Genomic DNA, 26,113 nt, shown 5'->3' with positions numbered 1-26,113 from the left:
GTTAGACGGGAGGATTTTATTCCATCTTCATGAAGGCGTGTTAGGGCTGCTTCAGGACCGGTGGAGGCTACTCAATTTAGTCCCACCTCGTCTAGGGGAAGAGGCTACGATCAGCTTATAAGGGGAAGTCTTCCTCCTCCCTTCAGTCCAGGCTTTTAGGATGTAGCGGGCTCTCACTTGTAGCTAGCCCCGATGCGTATAGACGTATGAACCTAAGCCGAGTGTTGGGCTAAGCCTGAGTGGACGCTAACATCTGGTATTAGAGCCACCATCGCCATGCCTTCCTAAGAGATGTTAGGGCTGTTGTTGACTAGTGAGGCTACTCAGTGTTCAGTCCCACCTCATGAGGGAAATGATCAGCTAGGGGAAGCGACCAACGTATAAGGGAGAGTTCCCCTCCTCTTTCAGTCCTAACTTTTGGGATAGAGTGGGCTTTCCTCTTGTAGCTAGGCCATATGCGCATAAACATCTAAACGTAGGCCGGGTGTAGGGCTAAATCTGATTGGATGCTAACATATATGGTATCAGAGCCAGCATCATCATGCCTTCCTGAGGGGCTTCTCAGGGGGATGGGATGTTAGGGCTGCTGCAGGACCGCTGGAGACTGCTCAGTTTAGTCTCACCTCGCTTATGGGGAAGAGGTTGACCAGCTTATAAGGGGTAGTTTCCCTCCTCCCTTCATTTCGGGCTTTTGTGATGGAGTGGGCTTTCCTCTTGTAAGTAGTCTGCATGCGCATAAACGTCTAAACATAGGCCGGGTGTTGGGCTAAGCCTGAGTGGATGCTAACATATGGTATTAGTGCATCTCCAACGGGGCGACCCAAACCGCACCCGCGCGTCCGGATGGGTCGAGCCGGGCAATAACGCGGCCCAGCGCGCGGACCCATCCCTAAAACGGATGGCTGCGACGTCCGGGACGACCCAAACCCGGCCCAAATCTGGGGCGAATTTGCGTGGCCGCGGACGCCGAATGCTGGTCGCTCGCGTCCGCCCGTTGTCCGCCCATGGCCCGCGTGTCATAGAAATAGAAACTTTTTTCATTCAAAGGAACCATTACAATTTTTTTTAGCCTACTAGTTCTATCCTAATATGTACGGGGCCGGCGGCCTCGCCGGCGACTCCCTCCCCGGCTCGCCGTCGGGGCCGTGGATTTCACTCGACGCGGGCGGCCTGTACGCGTGAGGATTCCACTCCAGCTTATGAGTTGGGTGGCGCGGCGAAGGACTTCATCCTCCTCCTTTCCGCTCGCGCGCCTCAGGCGCGCTCGCGCTCCGCCTCCTGAGGCGGCACCATCCGCTTCCCGCATAGCTCCAGTTCCTGCAGGGCGGCGCGTTCCACAGCGGTGCGCGCCTCCAGGCGGACGCGGCCGGCGACCTGGGCCTCTTGGGTCCCGTTCCGCCGCCACATGCGCTATTGTCGGCCGCGCTCCGCCGACGCAGCAGCCTCCCGGGCGCGCCGCTCGGGCGAGTGCATCTGGATGAGGTGGCGGGCTGCTCGCATAGCGAGCAGCTCGTTCTTCTGCCCGAGGAGGTCGCCTAATCGGCGGCGACCGGCCCGGCAGGTCGCCTCGTGCTCCTTTGTCACGCGCGTGAGGTCGGCGAGGCGTTCCTCGATGGCGGCGTTGATGTTGGCCAGCGCGAGGTCCTCCTCGTTCACGGGCTCCTCCTCCGCGGCAGCCGCGGCCTCGTACCAGCCGTCCGCGGTCTCGTGCCAGCCGTCCGCGGCCGCCTCCACCATCTCCGCGTCCCCTTCCTTCTTCGCCGCCGCCTCGGCAGCGATGCGGAGCGCGTCGTCGTCGGCGACCCACCGCGCGTCCGCGCGCTCCTCCTCCTCCATCCGCGGGAACCTAGCCCGGGCGGCGAGGGAGAGCTTGGCCCATGTGGCCTGCAGGGTGCGCGGCATGGCACCGGAGAAGGTGGAGGGGGAGAGGACGGTGGAGAGGGTGTGATGCGGTCTCTGGCCGCCGCCGTCTTTTATAGCCGGCGGCCTGGCGGGAAACTTGGGCGCGCGCGCCAAAGGGTTTTTCGCGCGCGCGGGAACTTTCCCGCGCGTTCCACCGTCCACCATTGATGTCCCGTCGAGGCCTGCCATGGCGCAGCGCCGCGCAAGGAAGACGAACCATGTGGCGTCTGTTTGGGTCGCCACGTTGGGCGCAGCGTGCGACCCAAACGGACACGCGGACGCGGGCCGCTGTCTGCGTGTCCGCTCGGCCACCCAAACGGTCCAAACCGGACGGCCCAACGCGTCCGTTTGGGTCGCCCGGTTGGAGATGCCCTTAGAGCCAACATTTCCATGCCTTCCCGAGGACTTCTAAGGGGGATGGGATATTAGGGTTGCTGCAAGACCAGTAGAGGCTGCTCAGTTTAGTCCCACCCTTTCCTAGGGGAAGAGGCTATGACCATCTTATAAGGAGGAGTTTCCCTCCTCCCTTTAGTCCGGGCTTTTGGGATGGAGTGGGCTCTCACTTGTAGCTAGACCAAATGCGCATAAACCTCCGGACCTAGGCCGAGTGCTGGGCTAAGCGTGAGTGGACGCTAACAAGTCGCCACCACCACAAACCCTAAAAAAAGCAAAATATCAAAAAGTGGAGCCCTCCCGCTGGCAAGGATTGGGATCCACCGTGCCTCTCTCTGAAGCCACAAGAAGCGAGACAGATCAGCGGCGGTGGCACTGGGAGTCAGGATGCCCTAATCGCTAGTCTCTCTCGTCAGCCAAGGGATATGAGCGGGGAGGACTATGCTTTTAGTTCATTACTATTCATTTGTTCTCATTATTGTTAAAAAAAATGTTTGGCTTTAAGGGGAAGAAACCCAAAGCGCTGTGATTTTACTAGAAGTGATTGTGTGTACGACACCAAATTGCGAGTGCGGAGACTCGAACCTGGGCGGGCGGGGATGCATCAGCCCATCCCAACCACCGAGCTATGCCTCGGTTCACATTTGTTCTCATTATTGTTGCTTGTGTCGGCATGGAATGCATCCAAATTGTGCTTTAGCTTTGAGAGAACGTGTACGTCATGCATGCAGACGTATGCATGCCATGATCTGCTCCTTGCTTTTTCTGATATGCTGTTTGTGCTTCTAGTTAGCCTGGTGACTGTCTACTGGATCGATGACAGTGATCTTTTAATTATCTATCTTATCTTCCCACTCTCGTGGGAACAGAGCGTGCTATGGAAATGTGACTATTGGAAAATAAAGAGAAGTTGTACTGCTAGTAGTTCCTGCACTGCCAGGCTCCTCTTAATTAGTCATTGTCCCACAGTTAGTCAACCTCTGTCAACTCCTACCTCACAAATCTCGTTTGGAAAGTGGCGGGAGCATCCGTGACAACAAAGTGTGTAGTGCCGTGTTGCGGGTACACGCAGATGCATGACTGAAACCGAAAGCGAGAGAATTGAAGCGAATCGAATCCAGGACGTCCCATCTGCCAAAGATCGATCAATCAATCGCTCGAAAGTAAGCAGCATATATTCCAGCATCAGCCCCCTCGATCGTCGGAACTGCGTGCCCGCAAGCAAGTTATTTCATCAATCTCCTTTGTGTCACACTCACATATGCATGAACAGTACGCGTCGCGTACCTTCTCTTTTCTTAATTTGTGTATGAAGAAATTCAGAATCTCTTTCGAAGAGGGAATCTCTGGATCGACCGGCATGGTTTTCCTGCAATTTATTCTATGCATGTTTACTTTCGAGAAAGCCTTACGTTGGAAAAGAGCAGGAGATCGATCCGAGCACCGAATGCTAGCTCGGGAATCCTCGGTACTAGTACCTCTATTCTAAAATAAGTTTCATAGATTTATCGTGATATAGATTTATCTAGATATATTTTAACTAAATAAAGTTATGATATTTATTTTAAAACGAAGGGAGTACTTTCTTTGGCTGTTGAGTTGATTCACTTCCATCCGATCTTTCTGCGTACGTGCGTCGGACTGCAAGAGGCTATCTCTGCCTTTCGACAAAAGCTCTACTGTCAATGTGAGCCATCAATGTCAAATGAAAAATAAAAGGGAATTAGAGCATCTTCACCGGCGGTCCCGATAGCAGACCCGATAGCTTTTTGGGGGCCGAGGCGAAAATGGGCTCGCACCGGCGCGCCCCATACGGCGCCGGCCAATTTTCGAGCCCAATAGAATCGCCGACAACCCCGTGCCGGCCCCTTGACCAAGGGCGTGAATCGGGCGCGCCGGTGCCTTGCGGAACGACGGTTTTCGCGGGTGGGGGCGCCTTGTCAGCGACAGGACGCGGCGGTTCGCATCGGCCGCGACGCGGGAAGGTTGGTCATCGGCGTTTATTGGTCTGTTGCGCGCAAACCGAAGCGGCCACGAGGGCAGCGACTGGCCACGTGGCGTCCAGTCGCGTACGTCGTCGTTAATGCGGGTAGCTGTGGCCGCTATATAGTACGCACGCTGTCCACCGCTATCCTCTCATCTCCACCACCGCCGCCGGCGCCATTCTCTCCACCTCAAATTGTCGCGCCGTATGAAGACGACGTACTCAATGCTGGGCCTCAACGGCCGTGCGCTGCCACCACCACCACCACCGCAGCCGGAGCTGGAGCCGGAGCCCGACGCGGACAACAGCTCCGACGACGACGGAGACCCAAGGTTCGCGGTGTGGCGCGAGGCCTTCTACGTCGATGCGGAAGCTGAGGCGGCGGAGGAGGCAGCGGAGTGGGGTGAGCAGCCGCAGGCACCCCCGACCCGGAGCAGGCGGCGATCCTGACGTCATTGAACGCGGAGCGGTTCCGGAGGTTGAAGGAGGAGCAGCGGGAGTTCATCAACGACGCTAATCTCGAGCACGCCCTCGAGATCTCGCGCCAGCGAGCGGCCACGGAGGAGGCGGGACGCCTACTGATGGAGGCGAGCGACAGAAGCTCGCCTCCCTCAACGCCCATCGCCACTATGACATGTTCGCCCGCGAGCAAGCGAGGCGTGCCGACAACGAGCAAAGGCGGGAAGCACGGGGACGGCGCCGCCGGCAAGCTCCTACGACGCCAACCGCCATGCTCCACCGCCAGATGCTTGAAGGAAGGGCCGAGAGGCGGGCACGGATGCAGGCGGCAAAGGCGAAGAACGACGACGAGGTAGGCCCGTCGCGCGCCCTGTAGTAGATTGATTAAGTTTACGTTTTTAAATTCGGTTTTAAATGTCCTTTGAATTTCGTTTTGTATCAATTCGACGTACTTTTGTATAAATTTCGTATGAATTTCGTTTAAATTCGGTGTTTAAATGTCAATTTAAATTCAAAATTCTATCGGAGCCACCTGTTTGGGGGCGCCGGTGTGGGAACAGCTCCCCCAAATAGAGGATGCAGTGCCGGCGCCCTCCAAACGGAGGTGCCGGCGCCCCTACCGGTGGAGATGCTCTTGGCGAATGTCTTCCTCGCGGGTTCCAAAACGCACCCGATTGCATTTCGATCAAGTGAGGACGCACATCTATCTTTGTTATTAAAGTAAAACCTATAATATCTGATGTCACACTTTCTACGCCACCACCGATCCAACTAGCTACCCGACTACTGCCCTCCTAGGAGCTGTGTGTCACACTTTGACTAACAAACTTCATGTACGCATGCAACCCTTCGCCCCAAATATTGTTGGGCTAACAGCCCCAAATACCGCTTGAAACAAAGTCTATGCATGCACATGCAACAGACAAACAAACTTATGGAATGTTCTTGCAACCAGCCATAGAGTTCCACACAACACTCACATAATACCTCGCCATCAACCATCTCTTCTACGCGGACATAAGTCTTTCACTTTGTTATTGTTGTTCAAGATCTGCACCAATCTTGGGTAGTTTGTTGCGCCAGTTTGCAACACACTCCATGTTGCCTTCGAGTCACTACTGTTGTTTAAGAGCACCCACCGCGAAAACCATGAACTCACCCATCCACCGCGCCAACGATTGGATCACCATATCTAGGACCCTACATGTAGAGTTTTGGATCCATGCACTCCACGTTCATCTATTTCAAATCTTCACCAAATATTGTCCATTTGTAAATCTTATACTCTCTCTGGCTCTATATAATGTTGGATCATGTCCCTCCACATGGAGGTGTGTTGACATCCCAACATCAGCCCAAGAAGTCCAACACATATCAACCGTTGATTGAGATCACATCCAACGGCTAAGCTGCCTCCCTGAGAGGTGGAAAAGAGAAAACCCTAGCCACCTTGGTAGGTGTGTGTGGGTGAGAGAGCAAAAGCAAGCCAGAACGTAGTTACTGTTGTGTGAGGGTGAGAGAACACACTAGAACACTACAACCAAGTGAGAAGGGAGGTGATTTGTGTCCAAATTTCTAATCTGGCCAGTTTGTCTTCAGGTTGGTGTTTGGAAGCTTAAACATTCTTTGAGTAATTCGATATGGTTAGCTGGTTTGAGATTTGGGTTAGTGAAGAATCAAATTTGAGAGTACAGTGTGTTTGAACGGCTGCAGTTTCGGCACAAAGAAATTATGGGAGACAAACAATTTTGGCAGGCAAACGGTGTCCATTTGCGCTGATTTTTGGTCAGTGTGTTGGAAACTCATATGTAGAACTGTCTCCCAAATTTTTGATCAGTGTGTTTGGTCAGTGTAGGGGTGTAAATGGTACGGATAATTTTCGCTTTGAATCCGCGTCCGTATCTATGCATTTTTAGAAATCCGTCGTATATGGACGCGGATGTAGATAGTGGTCAAGCGGATATCCGGCGGATACGGTAGCGGATATGACATTGGTACTATCCGACAGAGTATTATCCGCCGTTTTTACGGATTATCCGAGGTCCACGAAGAGGATAATCCAATAAAATTAGCCCAACCGTAAATATTTAGACAATATAGTTAGTTCATCAGCTAAACTATGTACGCTATTAGCATGCAATTTGCTTTGTTGTACAAACAAGTGTGTACATTTAGCTATAGTTTATAATTACAAACATATTTTACATAAAAAATATACTTCTATTTTTTAATGTGTATATTCGTTTAATAATCCGCTTTCGATCTGAGTTTGGTCCAAATCCGCTCCATTTCCATAGTTCGATTTAATTCACATCCAACCATTATTCGCTTCTATCCAAATTCATTACAAAATATGGTAAATGATATGGTAATAGCAATATCCGATCCGATCCGTTTACATCCCAGTCAGCGTGTTGTTGTTGTCGGGGGCTGTTTTACACCGACCTGGTCGGTGTCAAGCGTGGAGCCGCACACCCCCGGCCGTTGTTGGGCCCGGCCCACTATCCCCCGACAGGCTGTTTCATTTCGCTGCCCCTGTGTGGCTGCGGTGGCTAGGTGGGCCGCGGCCCACTAGAAGGTAATTCTCGTTTTGTTTTTTCTCACTGTTTCTTTTTATTTTCCATAATCCGGGTTTTTTCAGAAAAAATTCTATTTTTCACAAACATGAATTTTTTAAAAAAGAATATTTTTAAAATATAATTTTTAAAAAATTAGAACAATTCTCAAGTTTGAACGATTTTTAAGTTTGAACGATTTTTAAATTTGAACGATTTTTTATTTTGAATGATTTTTATGTTTGAACAATTTTTTGAATATGAACAAATTTAAAATTTGAACGATTTTCCGATTTGAACATTTTTCGAATTTGAACGATTTTTTATTTTGAATGATTTTTATGTTTGAACAATTTTTTGAATATGAACAAATTTAAAATTTGAACGATTTTCCGATTTGAACATTTTTCGAATTTGAACGATTTCAGATTTGAACATTTTTTAAATTTGAACAAATTTTAGATTTGAACTTTTTAAAATTTAACAAAAAGAAAAGAAACAAAAACAAAAAAAAGAAACAGAAAAGAAAAAGAAAAGAAAAGAAAAGAAAAAAAACAGAGACAGAAAACAGAAATAAACGAAATGGGCCGACCAGGCCGGCCCATACCGCGCGCGCGGGGGTGTGCGGCGCGCGGTAACCACCGACCTGGTCGGTGTATAGGAATTGCCGTTGTTGTCGGCCTGGCCGCAGCCCAACCACATCCCCTTGCAGGTTGTGGGCCTGGCACGGCCCATGAAGCCACGTGCTGAGCCAGACACGTCACAGGCCTGGCAAGCATGCTTTGGGCCGGCCCGCGACTGGCACAGCCCGTTGACCATCTTTACTCGCACCATCCGAAGAATTTACACCAGCTCTGCCACCGCACATACATAGCCACTTCAGTTGAGGAAAATCTGAATCCCGAATCGTTTCGTCTCATTTCCCCATCCCCCACCAGTCACCACCAGCGAGCGAGCCCCGCCCCGCCCGCTAGGGTTCCGGCGCCGCCTCCTTCTCCCGTCCCGGCCTCCGACCCGATCCAGTCCGACCGGAGGCGCCGCCAGAGCTACCTCAGCGACAAGCGCCACTCTTCCCCGCACCGGCTGCAGCCGCGCCGGGCCGGAGCCGACGCCGCATTCGAAGAGGAGGGACTAAGCTCGCCTCTGCTCGAAGGCCTCCGTGCAGCTCGTCTCCGACCCCCTTCGGTGAATTATCAGTTTACTGTTTTTTTTGCCCATACAGATTCTTGCCTTCTGTGCATGTATGCGTGTGTGATCTATTTCTTCCCTCTGTCATGGTTAAACACAAATTAGGAATTCAGAGTGGCATCCATCATATGAGTACGTATGCTGTGAGAGTGCGAGTGTTCAATTTCAGTTTATTTTACAAACCGTAGTTCTTTCCTACCAGCAGGGGGAGGAGCCCCTGCGGTTTTTTAATTAAAAAGAAGAAGAGTGTGAGGATTTCGAAATCAAGGAATTAAATCGCGTCCACTGCGGTCCTTACCACTGGACTAATGGCCCATTCACACGTGACGTAGTTCTTTGTTTGATAATTGTATGTTTATAGATGGAAATGGGAAAGGTAGCAGCAAAGAAACATGTGATGCCACTGCCAACAGAACAGCTATGTATAAATACATAAGTACTCCAGAATGGTCAAATAACTCGACCATCACCGGACTATATTTTCCCTGGACTATATTTTCCCGTATATACGATCACATGCTACCAACAAAAGCTCCTAGACTGCTGCTGCTCCTTGACATTTTGATCACTTCCTTTTTTTGTTCTGTAACTCATTAATTTCAGACTCTGGATTTTAATTGGTGCAGATACCTTGCCATATGCTCCATCCGTTCCTAAATATTTAGGAACAGACTGATATGTATATATTTATGTTAAGTGTTTACATCTAGGGAAGAGCTCCTATTTTTTGGTCTCTTTACATGATCAAATGTGTTTAGAACTATACAATATGGTCTGGACATATCATAAAAGGACATCTTCATTACATTAAATTAACTTGCTGCACCACAACCTTATTTGAACGAAATTTATATCGCGCTCACGTGCCCTCCCATGTGCGATGGCGCAACGCAATAGGAAACTTTAGTTTTTTTGCCTTGCCACGTGGCGAACTGCCATTGTGTCGCTCCGTAAAATCGCCGCGCGCGATTGGGATCCTATTTTAAACCATAGAACACAAATATTTATTTAATTAATTGTCTAGTTTTAAAAACAAAGAAGAAAGCAATTCATATGTTCTGACCCAACCTAATTCTTTTTGCAGTGTCTTGTGTCGAAGAATTCGAGCTATTCCCATTTGTATTTGTGTTATACTTGGCTCGCATTGAAGGCTCCCTTGACATTTTTGAGGGAAAATGAGTGGTGCTCCAAAGAGGTTGCATGATGAGGGTAGCCACTCTACACCTGCGAAACGTCCTTTAGACGAAAGCAGCTTGTATTCGAGCCCGTCTGGGAAAGTCATTCAACCAGGCAGCAATGATTTCCATGGCTCTTTTGAACATGATGGAAGATTTTCCAAAGTACAACGTGTTGAGTCTCGTGATGATAACAGATCATCTCTGACACATCGTCTGCCTGTTGGCTCCTCCAACTTTGTAGACCACTCAACCTCATCTGACAGCAGATTAGAAGCAAAGCAAAACAAAGATGCACGAGACACCAAGGCTGATGACCGGGAGGCAAAAGCTGATGCTCGGGATGTCCATAGTGATACCAGGATTGAATTTCAAGGCAACAAAGTTGAGACTGATGTAAAGACTAGCAACAGAGCAGATGCCAATGAATTAAGAGCTGACCGAAGGGTGCATGCTGACTTCTTGGGCGATGTCAAATCAGATAAGGATAGCCACCCTACTGGAACTTCAAACTTAGCATGGAAAGATAATAAAGACCATAGGGGTAAAAGGTATGCTGAACAGCCAGACGATGCAGTTTGGCGCTTTCCCCGTCCTGGTTTGCAAGGCACAGATGAAACTCTCAAGGCTCCAGCTCCTGTGGAAGAACGCAACTCCAAGGATGCACATGAATCTACTGGTGAGAATAAAATAGAACCTAAAAGTGAAGATAAGTTCAGAGACAAGGACAGGAGAAAGAAGGATGAAAAACATAGGGATTTCAGTGCAAGAGACACTGATAGAAATGATCGCAGAACTGGCACTCAGCTTGCAGGAGGTAGTGTTGAACGAAGAGAAATTCAAAGGGACGATCGGGATGCTGAAAAGTGGGACAGGGAAAGAAAAGACCCCCAGAAGGACAAGGAAAGCAATGATCGTGAGAAAGATTCTGCCAAGAAGGATTCATTTGTAGCAGTTGACAAGGAGGTTGCAACGCTGGAAAAAACTGCATCTGATGGACCTTTTAAACCTGCCGAACATGAGAATACAGCTGCTGAAATGAAGACACTAAAAGATGACACATGGAAATCTCATGATAGGGATCCTAAGGACAAGAAAAGAGAGAAGGATGTGGATACAGGAGACAGGCATGACCAAAGGAGTAAATATAATGACAAGGAATCTGACGATGCTGGTCCTGAAGGAGATACAGAGAAAGATAAGGATACTTTTGGAAGTATTCAGCGCAGGAGGATGGCACGTTCAAAGGGAGGTAGTCAAGCATCTCAACGGGAACCTCGGCTTCGGTCCAAAATGCGTGATGGTGAAGGGTAAGCTTAGCACTACATCTTTTTATGTTTCTCATACTTGATTCAAATAGCATAATAGTGGTCGTGAGCATAGCTATAACAAATTACATCCATCTTTTTTTTTCTCGAAATTTGTACTTCTTTCACTGAGGATGAAAGAAAGGTCCTTCTGGCTTCTGTTCAATAGGCCATAAATTATGTATGAGTGACGACCCCTCAAGGAGTCTAATTTTCATTATTTATTTCTTCTTGCAGGTCTCAAGGTCAGTCAATTATCTCTATTACTAGCGGAATAAAATGGAACATGTGATAGTGGCGCTTCTCTTGAAACTGGAGTCATCAAAAGCTTAGTGCACATTGGAATTTACTGCACATTCCCATACTGCGAAACTTTACTGCTCTGGCCAACCCACTTCAATGTTTGAAACCCCTTTATATTCGCACCTGCATGTTTTTATTTTTCTAACTTAATATATGATCCAGCTTTTTGAAATTCCTTATATGTAGAAATTATGGACAAGTATCCAGTTTGTAGCCGCACAAAATGATTTTTTTGCCATGGTCTATAAGTTCGCTAGCTTTGTATTTTTTATCTTAGTATTCTCATCGGTGCAGGTAAGTCTGAGGTATATGCTATTGTCTATAAAGCTGGTGAATGCATGCAAGAGCTTCTGAAATCATGGAAAGAGTTTGAAGCAACCCCAGATGCTAGAAATGCCGAGAATCAACAAAATGTTCCTACTCTTGAAATTCGAATACCTGCGGAGTTTGTTACTTCCACTAATCGGCAAGTAAGTGTACTGATTTCACAGGTGATTTTTGTGTTAGACACTCTTAGTTACTTCATCAACCACCAAGCATGTGTTGCTGGATTTATTTTTCCCTTTCTCCACAAACAGCAGAAGGAAAACATTTAATGATGAATTCACTTGGATGTGCATTATTCTCTTGTAATCATATAGGTCAAAGATTACAATCTTCATTTTGTTAGCAAGTATTGTTTAATGATTGTAGCGAATTTCTTCCCTTGGCTACTTTATTCACTGGTTAAAATTAATGTTTTGTAGGTAAAAGGTGCTCAGCTTTGGGGAACAGATGTTTATACAAACGATTCAGACCTTGTGGCAGGTAGGTTCTTCATTTACTTTTCCAATCTTCTAAAGTAGCTCAGAAAGCTGATTCTCTGATTGGCGTTCTTATTTAGTGCTAATGCATACTGGTTACTGCTCCCCTACATCATCACCTCCACCATCTGCCATCCAAGAACTACGTGCAACAGTTCGTGTTTTACCACCACAAGACAGTAAGGCGTAACTAATTTTGTGTCAATTCAGTTACACTTGGTTAAAAGGTGAGATGATTTTTGTGTACTCTTACAAATCATGGTATATCTCTCAGGCTATACTTCAACTCTAAGGAACAATGTGCGCTCACGTGCTTGGGGTGCTGGTATTGGTTGTAGCTTTCGTATAGAACGCTGCTGCATCGTTAAGGTAGTAAGACTATAAAACTGTACACGATATCAGAATGTTTTCTTTTTCTTTTATTCTGTTCATGCTACAACCTCTTCTACGAGTTCTTTTTTTTGAAAGTTGATGCTACAACCTTGTGAAATCTTTTTATTGATCACTGTTCCAAGACTGCTTGCTTAGCATGCTTTATGCTTTGCAGAAAGGTGGTGGTACCATTGATCTCGAGCCTCGCCTTAGCCATACATCAGCTGTGGAGCCTACACTTGCTCCAGTTGCAGTGGAGCGTTCAATGACAACAAGAGCAGCAGCTTCTGTAATTTTCTGATGATCCTTGCTCTTTTCTCTTAACAAAATTGTCAGCTAAACATGTATTTTACAGTATCTATTTATTTTTCTTCTTTTAACTGGTGACCTTTTTTTTCCTATTCTTGTACTAAGGTTTTACAAATATCTTTAATGCAGAATGCATTACGTCAACAAAGATTTGTTCGGGAAGTCACAATACAGTACAACCTCTGCAATGAGCCATGGTACTTTCCTGACTTGCCTTCTAAAGCCCCTCATTTTCAATTCATAAAGCACCTATGTTGCTATTTCTGTGTCACACTAGTTCTTGTGTTTTTTAGTTCTCATGCCACTGCAGTTCTGATTGTAAAAGGCTAGAAGCTACTGGCTTGTTCTGTTTTGAGCTCAGGTTGCTCCTAGTAAGCTCTTTTTTTCCCTTCAGGTTAAAATATAGTATAAGCATTGTGGCGGACAAGGGATTGAAGAAGTCACTATATACTTCTGCGAGACTGAAAAAGGGTGAAGTGATATACTTGGAAACACATTTCAATAGGTACAAGTGACTGTCTTATTGCATTGAAATATGTTTTATGTTTTGTTGCATCCTCTAGAAATTGTACTTCTACTTGCGTATTACTCACTTCTCTTTCAATTCTGGTCTTGTTGGCCTAAGTTCTCACAGGTATGAGCTGTGCTTCAGTGGAGAAAAAACCCGTTCTGGTGGGTCAAGCTCCGATTTAGAGCCGGAGAAACACCAGAACAGTAGCCACCACCATTCACAAAATGGGGACAGGGCCACCGCAGAGCATGAACTCCGGGACGTGTTCCGATGGTCACGGTGTAAGAAAGCCATGCCCGAGATCGCAATGCGATCTATTGGTATTCCACTGCCAACTGAACAAGTTGAGGTATTTTCCTGCCTTGCTACACCAGCTGTTAATACAATCGTTTTTTTCCACTGAGTATAGACATTGATCATTCAACTTTGTTATCTTGTTCTCTGGGGCGCAAAGCAGGTGCTGCAGGATAATCTGGAATGGGAGGATGTGCAGTGGTCGCAGACCGGCGTCTGGGTCTCCGGGAAGGAGTATCCGCTCGCCCGAGTGCATTTCCTCTCCTCGAACTAGCGGGGCACAGCTCTGGACTCTTGTAGCAGCCAGGCAGCCCATGAAGAAACTATTTTATCTGAGCAACGCAGGAGCTTCTTTCTTTGTTGCTGCTGCTGCTTCCGTGCCATGCCATGCCATGCCATCTGTGTATAAAAGGAAAGAAAGGAAAGCTCAGCTGTTGTAGAATGTTGTGCCTGTAGTTTTTACATATTATTAACCGTTACACTATATATGTCTGTAATTCTTGGTTCTTGATTAAGGCAACTTGATTATTACTCGCTGATTGATTATCTGTAACTTAAATTGTTTATGTTATTGAATGTTTTCTTCAGTGTAGCCCATTGGTGATCATGATTTTAGCATCTGTCTGATTGTTTTGATGTTTGGAAGGGCCAAAGCTAGCAGTAACACGAAAATTTCTGGCCCACGCGGAGAGCTTGCATATCTTTCTTTTTAACACAGAAGAGCTTACACTGGTTCCATGTGGCGAATTTGAAGATTTGAGACGTAAAAATGCACTGCCCTCTCATTTCCAGCCTTTCTCCCTCCCATCGTGCTACAGTACCTGGTCGTCTCCTTCTGACCGGGTCGATCCAAGGCTGCTCCGCTGGAATAGCCGGCCGGAGTTTGTTGCGGTGGCGCGCCGGAGTAGTTTAGGGTTAGTATAGGTCTAGTTCTTGTCTAGTTTTCCCTATTTACCCTCGTGGATCTTGGCGTCATACCCGTTTTGAGGCGGTGGTGGCGGAGTTCGAGCTGCTCCCTGTAGCGTGCGGTGGCGCTGATGCTGCCCGTGGTGCTCCGGTGGTCGGAGACGGAGGCGGGCGTCGTCTTCAATAAATCTCTCTCGTTGCTCACGAGATCTGGGCGGATTTGATCTGGTTGCTCCTCTCTCGTGCCACCGTGGTGGTGTGGACAGGAATCTAGATGAAGCCGCTTTTCTTCAATCTTCTGAGCAGCACCCTGGAGCAGATCTTCTTCGTGCGCATCACGCGATGAACAAGTTCGTCATCGCGATCTTCGGCCAAGATGATGGCCCTTCTTCATCCTCCATGGCAGAGGCCCTAATGATCAACTGCTGGAGCTCGACGCTGGTGGAGGGTTAAGTGGTTCGTCCCCGACCATCCAGCGGTAGCTAGGGGTTAGATCTTCTCGCCGGAGTTGAGCGTTTGAGCTCTCCGCGCTCGGAACTCGGCGGAAACGCCTGGAGTTCGCCGGCGTTATGTGGCAGAGGCACTACTGTCCTTGATTGCTTTTTCTTATTATCTTTGAGGATGCTTTTTGTAAAGTGAAGGGCCTCTTCTTCAAATGTTAAGTTTCTTAGGGCAAGAGATAATAAGGGGTCTTTCTGTAAATTGTACCTGCCACTTGGTGATATATAAATGCTCCACCGGGATCTTCTGACCCCACTTGTGTTTAAAAAAAGACGTAAAAATGCTGCAAAAAAGTGGAAAACACCAAACTTGTGGCGTCCTCTATGGTGTGTCAAGGCTTAGACGCTGCAAGGTTTTGTTGGCCCCAAAGAATACTCCATCTCTTCATAAATAAGTGAACCTGTGAGATTTTTTAAAAAAATTATCAAGTGGGGAGATAATTGCATTAGAAAGTTACAAACCAATATTTAATTCTATCAACTCCAATAACACATGTCGAATTTTTTTTTTTCGAAACGAGTGGCAAAAGATTTGCCACTATTCATTAATTAAGGGGAAGAGTTTAGACAAGACCAAAGGTTCACCAAAGAAAACTCGGAGGAAAAACTAAGGGATTACTCTCCCGTTGTTACAAAACTCAAACACTTCCCACCCACGGCAACCCAAAGCTTCACTTCGATTTTGATGATGTTGAGGAGGACGGCGGTTGGTGCGGACCTATGGTTGAAAATTCTAGCATTCCGCTCCTTCCAAATAGTCCAACTAACAAGCATGATAATGGAGGACAAGGCCTTGCGATTGTCCGAAGCCTCATTCAACAACTTGGACCACCATCCCTCAAGGTTGAGATCGTCCGTCCACGCATGGAGGTGGATGGAAGGAATGTCAATCCAACTTTTCACCATCCCCCAAAGGCGCTTGGAGTAGCGGCAATGGAAGAGAAGGTGAGCCGCTGTTTCTTGAGTTTGGTTGCAAAGCGTACACCGACCGCAATTTGTTCTACCCCTTCTCGCTAGACGGTCCGCCGTCCAAAGCCTATTATGGAGAGCCAACCAAGCGAAGAACTTGATCTTTGGGGGGCGGCCCAAGCCTTCCAAACAAGCCGATTCATGTTGGTAGTCATGGCTCCGAAGAATTGTGCTTTGTAAGCCGCGGCCGTGGAGTACTCTCCATTCTCGGTGGTGGTCCATGCGATTGTGTCCTCAAGAAGCTCATTGAGGTGAATGTCCCGGAGAAGATTCCATAGCCGAATGTACTCATGCAAATGTTGGATGGTGATGTTTGTGTCCATCTTGATTTTTTTAATACATGTCGAAAATAAAGATAACATGTGTTGATTATTATTAGGCTTGAATTCCGTGCGATGAGAGGAGCAATTTTTTTACTAATAAAGTGCATTGCGAACTTAGAGGCTAAACGTTCACTTATTTGTGGACGGAGGGAGTACAAATGAGTAAGAGCATCTCTAGCAGTAGCCCGCTGGAACCGAACTTTCTCGGCCAGTTTACGTGTTCGGCCGAAAGTGGCCCAGAGTAGTGCCTGAACTCGCGGCCTGACCCGTAAACTGAGTTCGGGGGCCCAAGAAAAATCTTGCCCGCCCCCTATTTAACTAGGGCGGGAGGGGAGTTTGGTTCCAAAACCCTACTCTCCTCCGCCGCATCCGCAGCTCTGCCGCAAAAAAGCCTTCCACTCCGGTGAGGAATTTCCGGCGCTCCCTCGCTCAATCCGCTCCGTCGCGACCTCCGCTCCGTTCCCCATGGCTGGCGTAGGAAGATCTGGTAGAGGAGGTGGCCATATCGATGGTGGAGACTCGCCGCCTCGTCCGCCATATTTTCGCTCAGAGGCGGAGCGCGCAAAGTGGGTGCGATCCGAGGGAGCGCGCAAGCGGTCAGCGCGGAGGTGGATGAACTGGGGGCTCACGCCCTCGGGGAAACTCGCGCGCTACGCGAATAGCGGCGAGGGGTCTTCCTCCGGCGGCTCGTGCCGCCCGCTGCTTCCGCCGCTCCCAACAACAGCAGCAACGACGAGGACGACGTGCCGCCGCTTCGCCTCATCAGCGGGGACTATGTCCACGACGACAGGGAGGAGGCGACGGAGATCACCATCATTTCGGAGGCGGAGGCGCGCGCGCTTCCGCCGCGAGGAGCAGGAGAATGTGCTTCGGGTCATGGCATACGAGGCGGCGCATGCGGAGGCACGCGTCCGCCATGTCAAGCTCGATGTCGTCACCCTCGACGAGGAGTAAGACTCCTCCAGGCTCCACCTCCACCTAGTCGTCCTCTGCCGCGCGTAGAGGCCCAGTGACTATCCCGGGACCAAATTTTGGTCAAAGTAGTCGCGTGGCGGAGGATTAGTAGTTAATTTCTGTTTCATATGTAAATTAAGTTTGCACCTAAGCTCAATCTAAGCATGGCACTCCTACATTTCGTAAGTTCATCACCTAAAATTTCCCACGAAAATTTGATTTTGTTTTCTTAGTTCGTCTATTCGATTTCTATTCTGCGCCTGACCTAATATCAACAAAACTCTAAAGTTCGCGAGACTGCACTCGCCGTTTTTAGTTTCGGAGAATTAGCTCTAATAATCTTTAAAAACGTGACAGGCCCACTTGCCCACGCTAAAAACAAGATTACTACTTCACGTGAACCACCCAGGAGAAGTAAATAATTTCAGAAATGCCCCTAACTTCGGCCCCCGGAAGCCCGTCGCCTACCCACGCCGTCTCTCCCCTCGCACTACCGCAGGCGTGCGCTCTGCAGCTCCCTCCCGCACCCCTCGCAAGGCGGAGATCCCCACATCGGCGGCTATGGCACGCTCGCCGGCGGTAGCCCTCGTGGCGGCTCTGGCACTCGCCGTCGCATGTCTCCGCGCTGAGGCGGTGTGGCTCGATTTGCCGCCGACGGGGACCAAGTGCGTGTCGGAGGAGATCCAGGCGAACGTGGTGGTGCTCGCCGACTACTCCCTCATGTACGAGTCTCGCCCCACCTCCCACCCTACCCTCGCCATCAAGGTAATCTATCCTTAATCCTACTCAGTGCAATGGTTGATTTAGTTATCTTTGGATCGATAAATTTTTGGGCGAATTCAGTTGATTATGCGGCCGCATAGAAGTTCGGCCGCGGCAGAACTCTGATTTAAATTGGAGTGACTGGGCAGCGATGTCGTCCTCGTGCTGTTGCAGCTGTGCTCATCTTGTTCAGTCTGTCAGGATTTTATTCTGCATTGTGCGATGTGACGAAAGCACTAAGCGGAGTGTTGGCTCTAGAATATCTGGCGGTTGCTTTTAAGTAGATTTGTAGACTCACATTGCTGACGCAAACGTAGTGGTGCTAGGTGACGATCTCTAGATTCATCGGCTTAACTGAATCGCTCTGATTCCTTCTGTCTTAAGTCATGGTGGGTTTCTTCCAGGATGCCACTCGCGACAGCATATAAACTAGGCGATTCATCTTGCAGGATCCACATTTCCTTTTCTACTGGCATCTTTATTTAAAAAAACCTAGGTGTGAGAAGTAAATGGGGAGTGATATGAATTGCACCGTTGCAAAAGAAATGGGAAAGCAGAATAAACCAGGGGACAGTCTTCTTGTGTAAGCTTGCAAATAAGTAGATAATTGATCCTATTTTATATGAACATATCTACTCCATGTAACTTTATTTATGTGAAAACAATGGTTATTCCGTGATCAGATCTATCCCGTTCATGGCCATTGATGCTAACCATATCCAAAACTACCAACTAACATAATCAGATATTTTACCCGTCTTTTCGATTTAGTAATTGGCACATTTGCTTACCTTTGCCTTTGCTACACGTTGAACAGGGTTTATTGCTATTTTGTTAGCAATCTTGGCTGGAATTCTAGTTTTTAATTTGCAGTTGGATAGTGGGGGAAATAATGCTTGTCCAATCCTCAAGTCTCAAGCTTAGCAATTTGCTTTTTCATGATATTGTAGTATGAATTAACGTATTGTTGTTAAGGTTCTGTAAACTCTTCTGCTTTCTCCAGGTTACTTCACCATATGGGAACACCTTGCATGAAAGTGGAAATGCTACAGTTGGTCAATTTGCATTCACAACCAAAGAAGCTGGAAACTATCTCGCCTGCTTCTGGATGGATAGTGCAGAGAAAGAATCGGGAGTATCTTTAAATCTTGATTGGAAAATTGGGATTGCAACCAAGGATTGGGATGCTATTGCCAAGAAGGAAAAAATCGAGGTGGGGCTATGAATTGCAAAACTACCGGCCAGTCAAGTCTCATTGAGCTCAAGTTTAATGCAATAACCTTTTTGTTTCTCCCATCGATCGTATCGTCTCTACTTACATGCAATCTGAATATTTGTATGTGCAGGGCGTAGAACTAGAACTTAGGAAGCTTGAAGTGGCAGTAGAGTCCATTCATCAGAACATGATATATCTCAAAGCAAGGCAAGTCGTATATTCTTAACTTGGATGTCACATATTGTAACAGTTATGTGGTTATCAAGTCCCGATCCCAAACTTGTTCTAAATGGCACCACTGTTGGTGATACTTCCGATCTGCTGCCCACAGAGGATCTAGTATATTTATACTCAAAGATCTGCTGTGACTTGATTCATTCACATGTTCTACTACAAGATTTTAAATTAGCAGTACAGTTGGTGATCTCTTTGATCTATCCATGCAGGGAAGCGGAGATGCGAGAAGTGAGCGAGAAAACAAACAGCAGGGTTGCTTGGTTCAGTATTTTGTCGCTGAGTGTGTGCATCGCTGTTTCAGTGTTGCAGGTGTGGCATCTTCAAGGGTACTTCGCGAAAAAGAAGCTTATCTAGATTAAACTCATTTTTTGTTGCGCTGTAGCTCCTGAATGTGCTGCTCATCATGGAGAAATGGATATGTTTGTTATCTTTAGTTTGAAGTGAACACTTCACCAGTACTGATGAGCAACGTGTACTGTATATGTAGTCTAACCGTGATTCAGTTTAGATTGTGCTGTGAATTGTGGTTGGAGGATATCTTGGCTACTTGTATTCTTGTTGCCTTCACTTTGGTCTTTTGGTACCATCCATATTTCCTCTCGGCAATGACGACTCAGAAACAGCATATTGTACTCCTGTACTAACATGATAGTTTCTCGAGAGTCTGTATTCTGCGAGCACTTGTCTAAAGAAATCATATTACTAGCTTTGTAAGCACCGGCCGAATAACGAGGAAGCATTTTAATGTTGTTATGTTATCGTGACGTGCGATCGTACGTCTATGGCAACCTATTTTCTAACCTCTGTTGTCTCGTTCTGCTTGGTTTTCTCTAACTAACCTTGCTTTCAGACAGAAAAGTAACACTGAGAGCAAAGTAAACACAAACAAAAACCAAAGCTGACATAGATGAGAACAAAATCGGCAAGATCGAGAGAGAGCAAGGATATTCTTTTATCTTGAAGTGCTACGGAATAGTTTATCTTGCAATTTGCATCAAACAGTGCAAACAAATGGCAATACAACTGAACATTTTGGACATGAAGTTCCCAGTGTTCCACATTTTACAAACCGGATTTTGACCACAGTAACGCACAACCAATTTGTGCCAAAATTCGATCCTAAGAGAGTTTCTGAAATTTGTCAAGCTAATCCGAAGATATGTTAGGCTTACACATGGCATGCATTGACAGCGTTGTTTTGCCACGCCGCGGTTACTAGATAGTGCTAGTAAACTGTACTGTCAAAAAAAGGTTACTTAACAGCGATAAACTAAACTCTAATTACGATCAAAAGTCAAAACAGCCGGCCTATGTCGTGACTACCCATTCTTCCCATCCGCCACTCCTAATACCCACCCACCTCTACTCACAATAATCTGATGCTATTGCCGCCCTGTTCACGTCACCGTTGCGGCAACGGCGATCACCAGCGCCAGCCAGAGCCAGCTTTGCAGCTGCCCCCGGACGCAACGCAGCCGGGAGGTCGCCTCCAGCCTTGACGATCCACACAGTATAGCCTCGGAGCTAGAGAGACCTGTGGCAGATGCGATCGCCATGGGCAAGGCCAAGGCCGGTGAAGCTGCTGGAGACCGCCCTGGTTCAGCAGCCAACCAAGAATCCACACTTCCCCTTTGCGGATTCGCCGCCACGATCGGCAAAGCTCTCAGCACCAAGTGTGTCGCCGCGCTGTTCCTGGGCGTCGGCGTCTTCCTCTCGGCCTTGTTCCTGCTCCTTCATCTCCGGGCACCAGGGAGCGTCCCTGATGACCCTGGCACCCTCATCGGTATGACCAAACAGCTTCTTCAACACAATATTTCAGCAATAATCTGTTATATCAGTTATCCAGCCATATAGTTTCCAGGGTTCCCTGTTAATAAGTTCAATAGGGCATTTGTCATGAATCTAGAAAGTAGAATACCAAAAGCTTGTTCAACAATCAACCACCATAGCCCCAGCTTTTTCCTCCAAAAAAAGAGCCAACAATCAGCTACCGTGTTTCCACCCGTTGACGATAAATCATCCACTTCTCCAGGTGGAATTCAGGCTAGTTTCATCTTGTCGAAGCCACCTGCACAGCTGGCTTCACATGTCACCATGCTAGAAGAAGAGATATATAAGCAAATAGGGGTCCCCAATACTAAGGTAATTGTACCACCCATAGTAGTACTACTACCACCCCCAGTTCAAACCCTACTGACCGCTGACTCACAATTCTGCAGGTTTCAGTTTCTATGCAGACACTCAAGGAAGTCACTTACGTAATATTTGGCATTCTTCCTGACACTATGAACACCTCCATAAGTGCCCAATCCATGCAAGTACTGAGGAACAACTTGATACAGCTTACACTCCAGCAGCTGAATTTGTCTCTGACGCCATCGGTTTTCGGAGATCCGTTCTGCGTAGAGGTGCTGGGGTTCCCAGGAGGGATCACCATGGAAGTAGAACACCCGCAACAGAACTCTACTGTAGACCCCACACAGCCTTTTTTCAGCATGACACTTGACTTGAGCATTCGCCAGTTAAGGAGATTGATTCAGAAGATGAAAAGTAGTTTTGGACACATGTTGGAGCAGGTACCATATAAGGCACACCTCTCTACATCTAATGTGCATATTTTATTAAGCACAATATTTTTTCTATAAGAAGTTGACATAAAGTGACCACATGATATCTACGCAGGAGATATACATAGATCTAACAAACAAGAATGGCTCGACGATTGCACCACCGACTACAGTCAAAGTTTTCATTTCCCCAAATGATAGAAGCATTTATCAAGACCCTAACAGGCTGAAGCAACTAGCTGAAACCATCATGCGCTCATATTCAAGGAACCTAGGCCTAAATGCAGCAATTTTCGGCACAATTAAGGATCTCTGGTTGGCTCCATGCCTACAACACTTTGTTCCATCATTTGCACCAAGCTCATCTCCAGCGCCAATACCATCCCCCTCCATGCCTCCATATTCACAGCCAACTCCAACCAATCTTTGTGAACAATGTTTGTGCCCTGACTGGTTGACAACACAAGATGCAACCATTCCACACCGCAAGTTAATGCGTTTTCCTCCCAAGGCAGTCTTTCTTCAAGTATCAACACAACTTCATAGCAGGAACGCGCCTGGGAGCAGGAAAAATGGAATTGCAGTGCCAGCACCAACCTTCATTGCGCCATCATCCCAATAGTAGTAAGGTAAGTTGCTTTTGGATTCATCAATGTAGCCCATAAATTGTTTCGATCTTTTTATGAGTCTATCATGTATCTTGCATTGCCAATAATAAGAATACATGAATACATCTCTTACCTTATCAGTGTTAAGAAAAAACATAAAATTAGGACTGTGTAACAGTAATAAGGAATTCAGATACATTCTTGTTGTTGTATACTGGTCTGAATCATTTTCTATGTTGAATTTTCTCCAGGTACTTATAGTCAAAGTTTCAAGTTCCAACCAGAACTCTACGAAACCATGCCCTGTCAGGCAGATCAGAATTTGCATGTTAGGACTGTTTTGCAGCTCATATGGCAGTGAAAGGCTTCACTGGCATTTTGCTAGTTGCACCAAAGTTACGATGTGGCGATTCCATGAATAAACTAACGTCCTCATAGTCACAGTCAAGTGTAAATACAAAATGATGTTCACAAGAAAGGTGGATAAATCCCAAGGTCCATGTGTAATAGCAGGTTACAGCTACAAAGCTGGCTGGCCACCATATGTTGTTAGTTGTTTACCATATCAACAGAAATTTTGCCCCACACATCAGGAAGCTAGTGCATTTGTGTACGTTGTACATTGTTTATCATAAAGAGCACCTTGAATATCGGCTTACTGCTCTGCATCTTGCTGATGCATCGAATGTTTTCTAAATGCTTGTGGCAACAAGGCAAATGGTTTCAACTTCGTTATGAGAGAAAACTCAGCATTGCAAGCTTCCGCATCTGTATTTTCTTGTGCCATGGCTGACTACTGAGTATTAACATGAGTATCTTCTCGAGAACCATGAAAAGTATTGTGCATGTCTCTATATGAATTATACTTTAAATCCATACATAAACCCAACAAAATTTATAGAAAATAATGGGCTGCATTGTTACAACCAAGGAAAATTACACAGTAGAAAAGCTGACCATTGATTTTTTTTTTCCCTTTGAGAAAGTATATATATCCTTACTGATCAAACACGCTAGATACTTTCTTTTGTATGAGCTCCACACTTAGCCTGGGAGATAGTCTGGGTACTATTTCCTGTAATATGAGTAGTTTATGGTCACTAAACATTCCAAACACTGAAGACTAGAATAGTAAAAAACCCGACAGGGTAGCTCTCACAAAGTAAAGCATCATCAGAATAATGGAAATATCAGAACCCAACAAGGAACTGTGAATCAGCGAATGATCAGTAAGCGACCTGGAAAGTTATTACAATCTTGTATATTGTGCTGCTGATTTGGTAGCTAGCGATCGTTCTTAAGGTGCGTGTAGGCCAAGTAACGCATGTCTGGTAAGTCTGTAGCATCAATTTTGTACTAGCCATAATATTTTCTTGTACACCAACCATGGTGGCCATATCCTTCGTCTTCTTTCTTTTGTAATGTTTTTGTCAATTTGGGATAGTGCAAATGTTATCATAATATGACAACTACTTCCAAGCTTGCATTGCATAGTTCAAAGCATGTTATCAGAAGGAAAGGCAGAAAAAGGTACGGAGTACACAAAAACATTAACAGTAGGTAACAGCCAGCAAGTCAATAGATACCTCGGTGCCGTCCGGAAGCACCTTGGCGAGCACCGGGATCTCGTACTGGTAGAGCCGCTCCCACTCTGGATCCGTCGTGATGTCCCTCTCCTAATCGATCCCAAGGGTAAGCGTCCATGTCAGGGCGAGAAAGAGAAGGCGCATTAGCTGCGAGCTGGGATTGAATTGCTTTGCTTGCCTGGAGCTCGAGGGAGGCGAGCGAGTAGGGGGTGCCGGCGAGAAGAGTGGCGGCGTGGAGCTTCTCCTTGAGGCCGTCGCAGAGGCAGCACCCGGGCTTCGTGTAGAGCACCAGCCTCCGCGGGGCTGCGGGCGAATTCGACGGCGCCCCGGCCGCCGCGGCGCAGAGAAGGCGGGACGCGGATGCGAGGCCACGCGGCGCGACGAGGCGGACGGCCGCCGCGCGCGGGAGGAGGGATAGCGCCGCCGCCATGACGGTGATGGGGCTTGACTGCTCTGCTCTGCTCGGCGGTTCGTCGCTTGCTGACGAGGGAGGCCGGTCCAGTGGCTAGCCGCGGCGCAGATGAGGCGCACGGCGGCACCGGGCCGCGCGTGAACGGCACATGGCCCATGGGCTGAATGAACACAGTACTGTAGATAGTCAGGATGGGCCTTAGGCCCTAGCGAGGGACGGAGTGAGGACTGGGCCGGACATTTCTCAGAATTTCTGAGCTTACTGATTATTCAGGTGAAACAAGTAGGGATGTAAATGGTACGGATAATTTCCGCTCCGAATCCGCATCCGTATCCATTTTTAAGGATATGGTATGCATTTTTAGAAATACGCCGGATATGAATACGGATGCGGATAGTGATTAAGCGGATATCCGACGGATACGGTTCATCGGCCAAAATTTGTATTCTATTAGCACGTAATTTGCTTTGTTGTACGAACAAGTGTTTACATTTAGCTATAGTCTATAATTACAAATATATTTTACATAAAAAAATATACATCAATTTTTTATATGTATATTTTCTTAATAATCCGCTTCCCATCCGAGTCTGATCCGAATCCGCTCCATATCCGTAATCCGATATAATCCGCATCCGGAATCCGCATCCGACCATATCCGGAATCCGCTCCATATCCGTAATCCGATAAAATATGTTTAATTAACGATTAATAGAAAAGGATAAATATGCTATTAACACACCGGTTAATATGTAATTAACGGGTCCTTTTCCCTTCGTGGTAGAGGCCGGACCTAGCGGAGCGGCCGCCTACCCATGCCTAGCAAGGTCACTGCCCGCACGTATTTAGCGAGGCCGTTTCTGTCGACTGGGTGTGGCGCAGACGTAGCAAGCTCGCTGCTCGCCATGCCATGAAGGCCGCCGCCGCCGAGCTAGGGAGCCGCGTTGAAAATCAAGCCCGCCGCTCATCGCGCCCTGGAGGTTGCTGATGCCGAGCTGGGGAGCCACGCGGAAAAACAAGCCCACCGCTCGCCGCGACATGGTGGCCGCCGCCGAGCTGGGGAACCAGACATACGACGGTGGTAGGTGTCGGAGTCGCGTCGACGGTCATGGATTCTCAGGTGGCTAGTGAGATTAGTCATGAAATTCACAGATCATATGGTCCCGCCTTTCTCAGAAATATTCAGTTTTTTGGATAGGATCATCCATATTTTCTGGTCACGAACCAAACGCACGTTTACCCCCTTCAGGTTTGGTTGGAAGGGAATACTGAAGCACGCCCCGTGAAACAAACACCTCACCCTCTAAAGAAAAAACACCTGCAGTGAGAACTGGATTACAGCACCGTCAAGCCACGACTGAACTTTGAGATTATAGTGTATATCCAGGGACGTGCTAAATACTGTTCTGCATGGAGACTGCATTACACTTTTGCAACTGCTACTGAAAAGCGCCAAAAAGGATTCCTGCAGGGTTTTTTTTTACAAAAAGGGGCGTACACGGCTGATACATACAACCA

The 26,113-nt window shown here is 47.3% G+C and overlaps 4 protein-coding genes across 6 annotated transcripts; 3 read left to right on the top strand and 1 right to left on the bottom strand.

Annotated features, from left to right (window-relative positions):
* Nucleotides 1-8,329: 8,329 nt before the first annotated feature.
* Nucleotides 8,330-14,147, top strand: LOC124693270. 3 transcript variants are annotated; one of them, XM_047226747.1, is made up of 12 exons: nucleotides 8,330-8,478; nucleotides 9,566-10,966; nucleotides 11,201-11,208; nucleotides 11,561-11,736; nucleotides 12,013-12,073; nucleotides 12,150-12,248; nucleotides 12,344-12,438; nucleotides 12,617-12,730; nucleotides 12,880-12,947; nucleotides 13,145-13,255; nucleotides 13,385-13,610; nucleotides 13,719-14,147. In XM_047226747.1, the coding sequence occupies exons 2-12, from the start codon at nucleotides 9,657-9,659 to the stop codon at nucleotides 13,827-13,829; spliced, it is 2,379 nt and encodes a 792-aa protein (XP_047082703.1). In that variant the 5' UTR covers nucleotides 8,330-8,478; nucleotides 9,566-9,656; the 3' UTR covers nucleotides 13,830-14,147. The 3 variants fall into 3 exon arrangements, with proteins under 3 accessions (XP_047082703.1, XP_047082701.1, XP_047082702.1); XM_047226745.1 differs by having other exon boundaries at nucleotides 8,331-8,478; nucleotides 13,376-13,610; XM_047226746.1 differs by having other exon boundaries at nucleotides 8,331-8,491; nucleotides 13,376-13,610.
* Nucleotides 14,148-17,129: 2,982 nt separating this feature from the next.
* On the top strand, nucleotides 17,130-19,989 carry LOC124690772 (transmembrane emp24 domain-containing protein p24delta3-like). The gene is made up of 5 exons (XM_047224109.1): nucleotides 17,130-17,203; nucleotides 17,636-17,972; nucleotides 18,973-19,182; nucleotides 19,316-19,392; nucleotides 19,632-19,989. The coding sequence occupies exons 1-5, from the start codon at nucleotides 17,130-17,132 to the stop codon at nucleotides 19,774-19,776; spliced, it is 843 nt and encodes a 280-aa protein (XP_047080065.1). The 3' UTR covers nucleotides 19,777-19,989.
* Nucleotides 19,990-20,869: 880 nt separating this feature from the next.
* Nucleotides 20,870-23,152, top strand: LOC124688545. Its single transcript, XM_047222209.1, has 5 exons — nucleotides 20,870-21,205; nucleotides 21,455-21,564; nucleotides 21,642-21,998; nucleotides 22,105-22,618; nucleotides 22,849-23,152. The coding sequence occupies exons 1-4, from the start codon at nucleotides 20,977-20,979 to the stop codon at nucleotides 22,609-22,611; spliced, it is 1,203 nt and encodes a 400-aa protein (XP_047078165.1). The 5' UTR covers nucleotides 20,870-20,976; the 3' UTR covers nucleotides 22,612-22,618; nucleotides 22,849-23,152.
* A 419-nt stretch (nucleotides 23,153-23,571) lies between these two features.
* On the bottom strand, nucleotides 23,572-24,628 carry LOC124688544. The gene is made up of 3 exons (XM_047222208.1): nucleotides 24,362-24,628; nucleotides 24,184-24,273; nucleotides 23,572-23,672 (listed from the first exon to the last, which is right to left on the bottom strand). The coding sequence occupies exons 1-3, from the start codon at nucleotides 24,611-24,613 to the stop codon at nucleotides 23,595-23,597; spliced, it is 420 nt and encodes a 139-aa protein (XP_047078164.1). The 5' UTR covers nucleotides 24,614-24,628; the 3' UTR covers nucleotides 23,572-23,594.
* Between the last annotated feature and the right edge of the window lie 1,485 nt (nucleotides 24,629-26,113).

Source organism: Lolium rigidum, chromosome 2 (assembly GCF_022539505.1).
Source record: "Lolium rigidum isolate FL_2022 chromosome 2, APGP_CSIRO_Lrig_0.1, whole genome shotgun sequence".
In the NCBI taxonomy this organism is placed as follows: domain Eukaryota; kingdom Viridiplantae; phylum Streptophyta; class Magnoliopsida; order Poales; family Poaceae; genus Lolium; species Lolium rigidum.
This window is presented reverse-complemented; position numbering and strand designations above follow the sequence as displayed.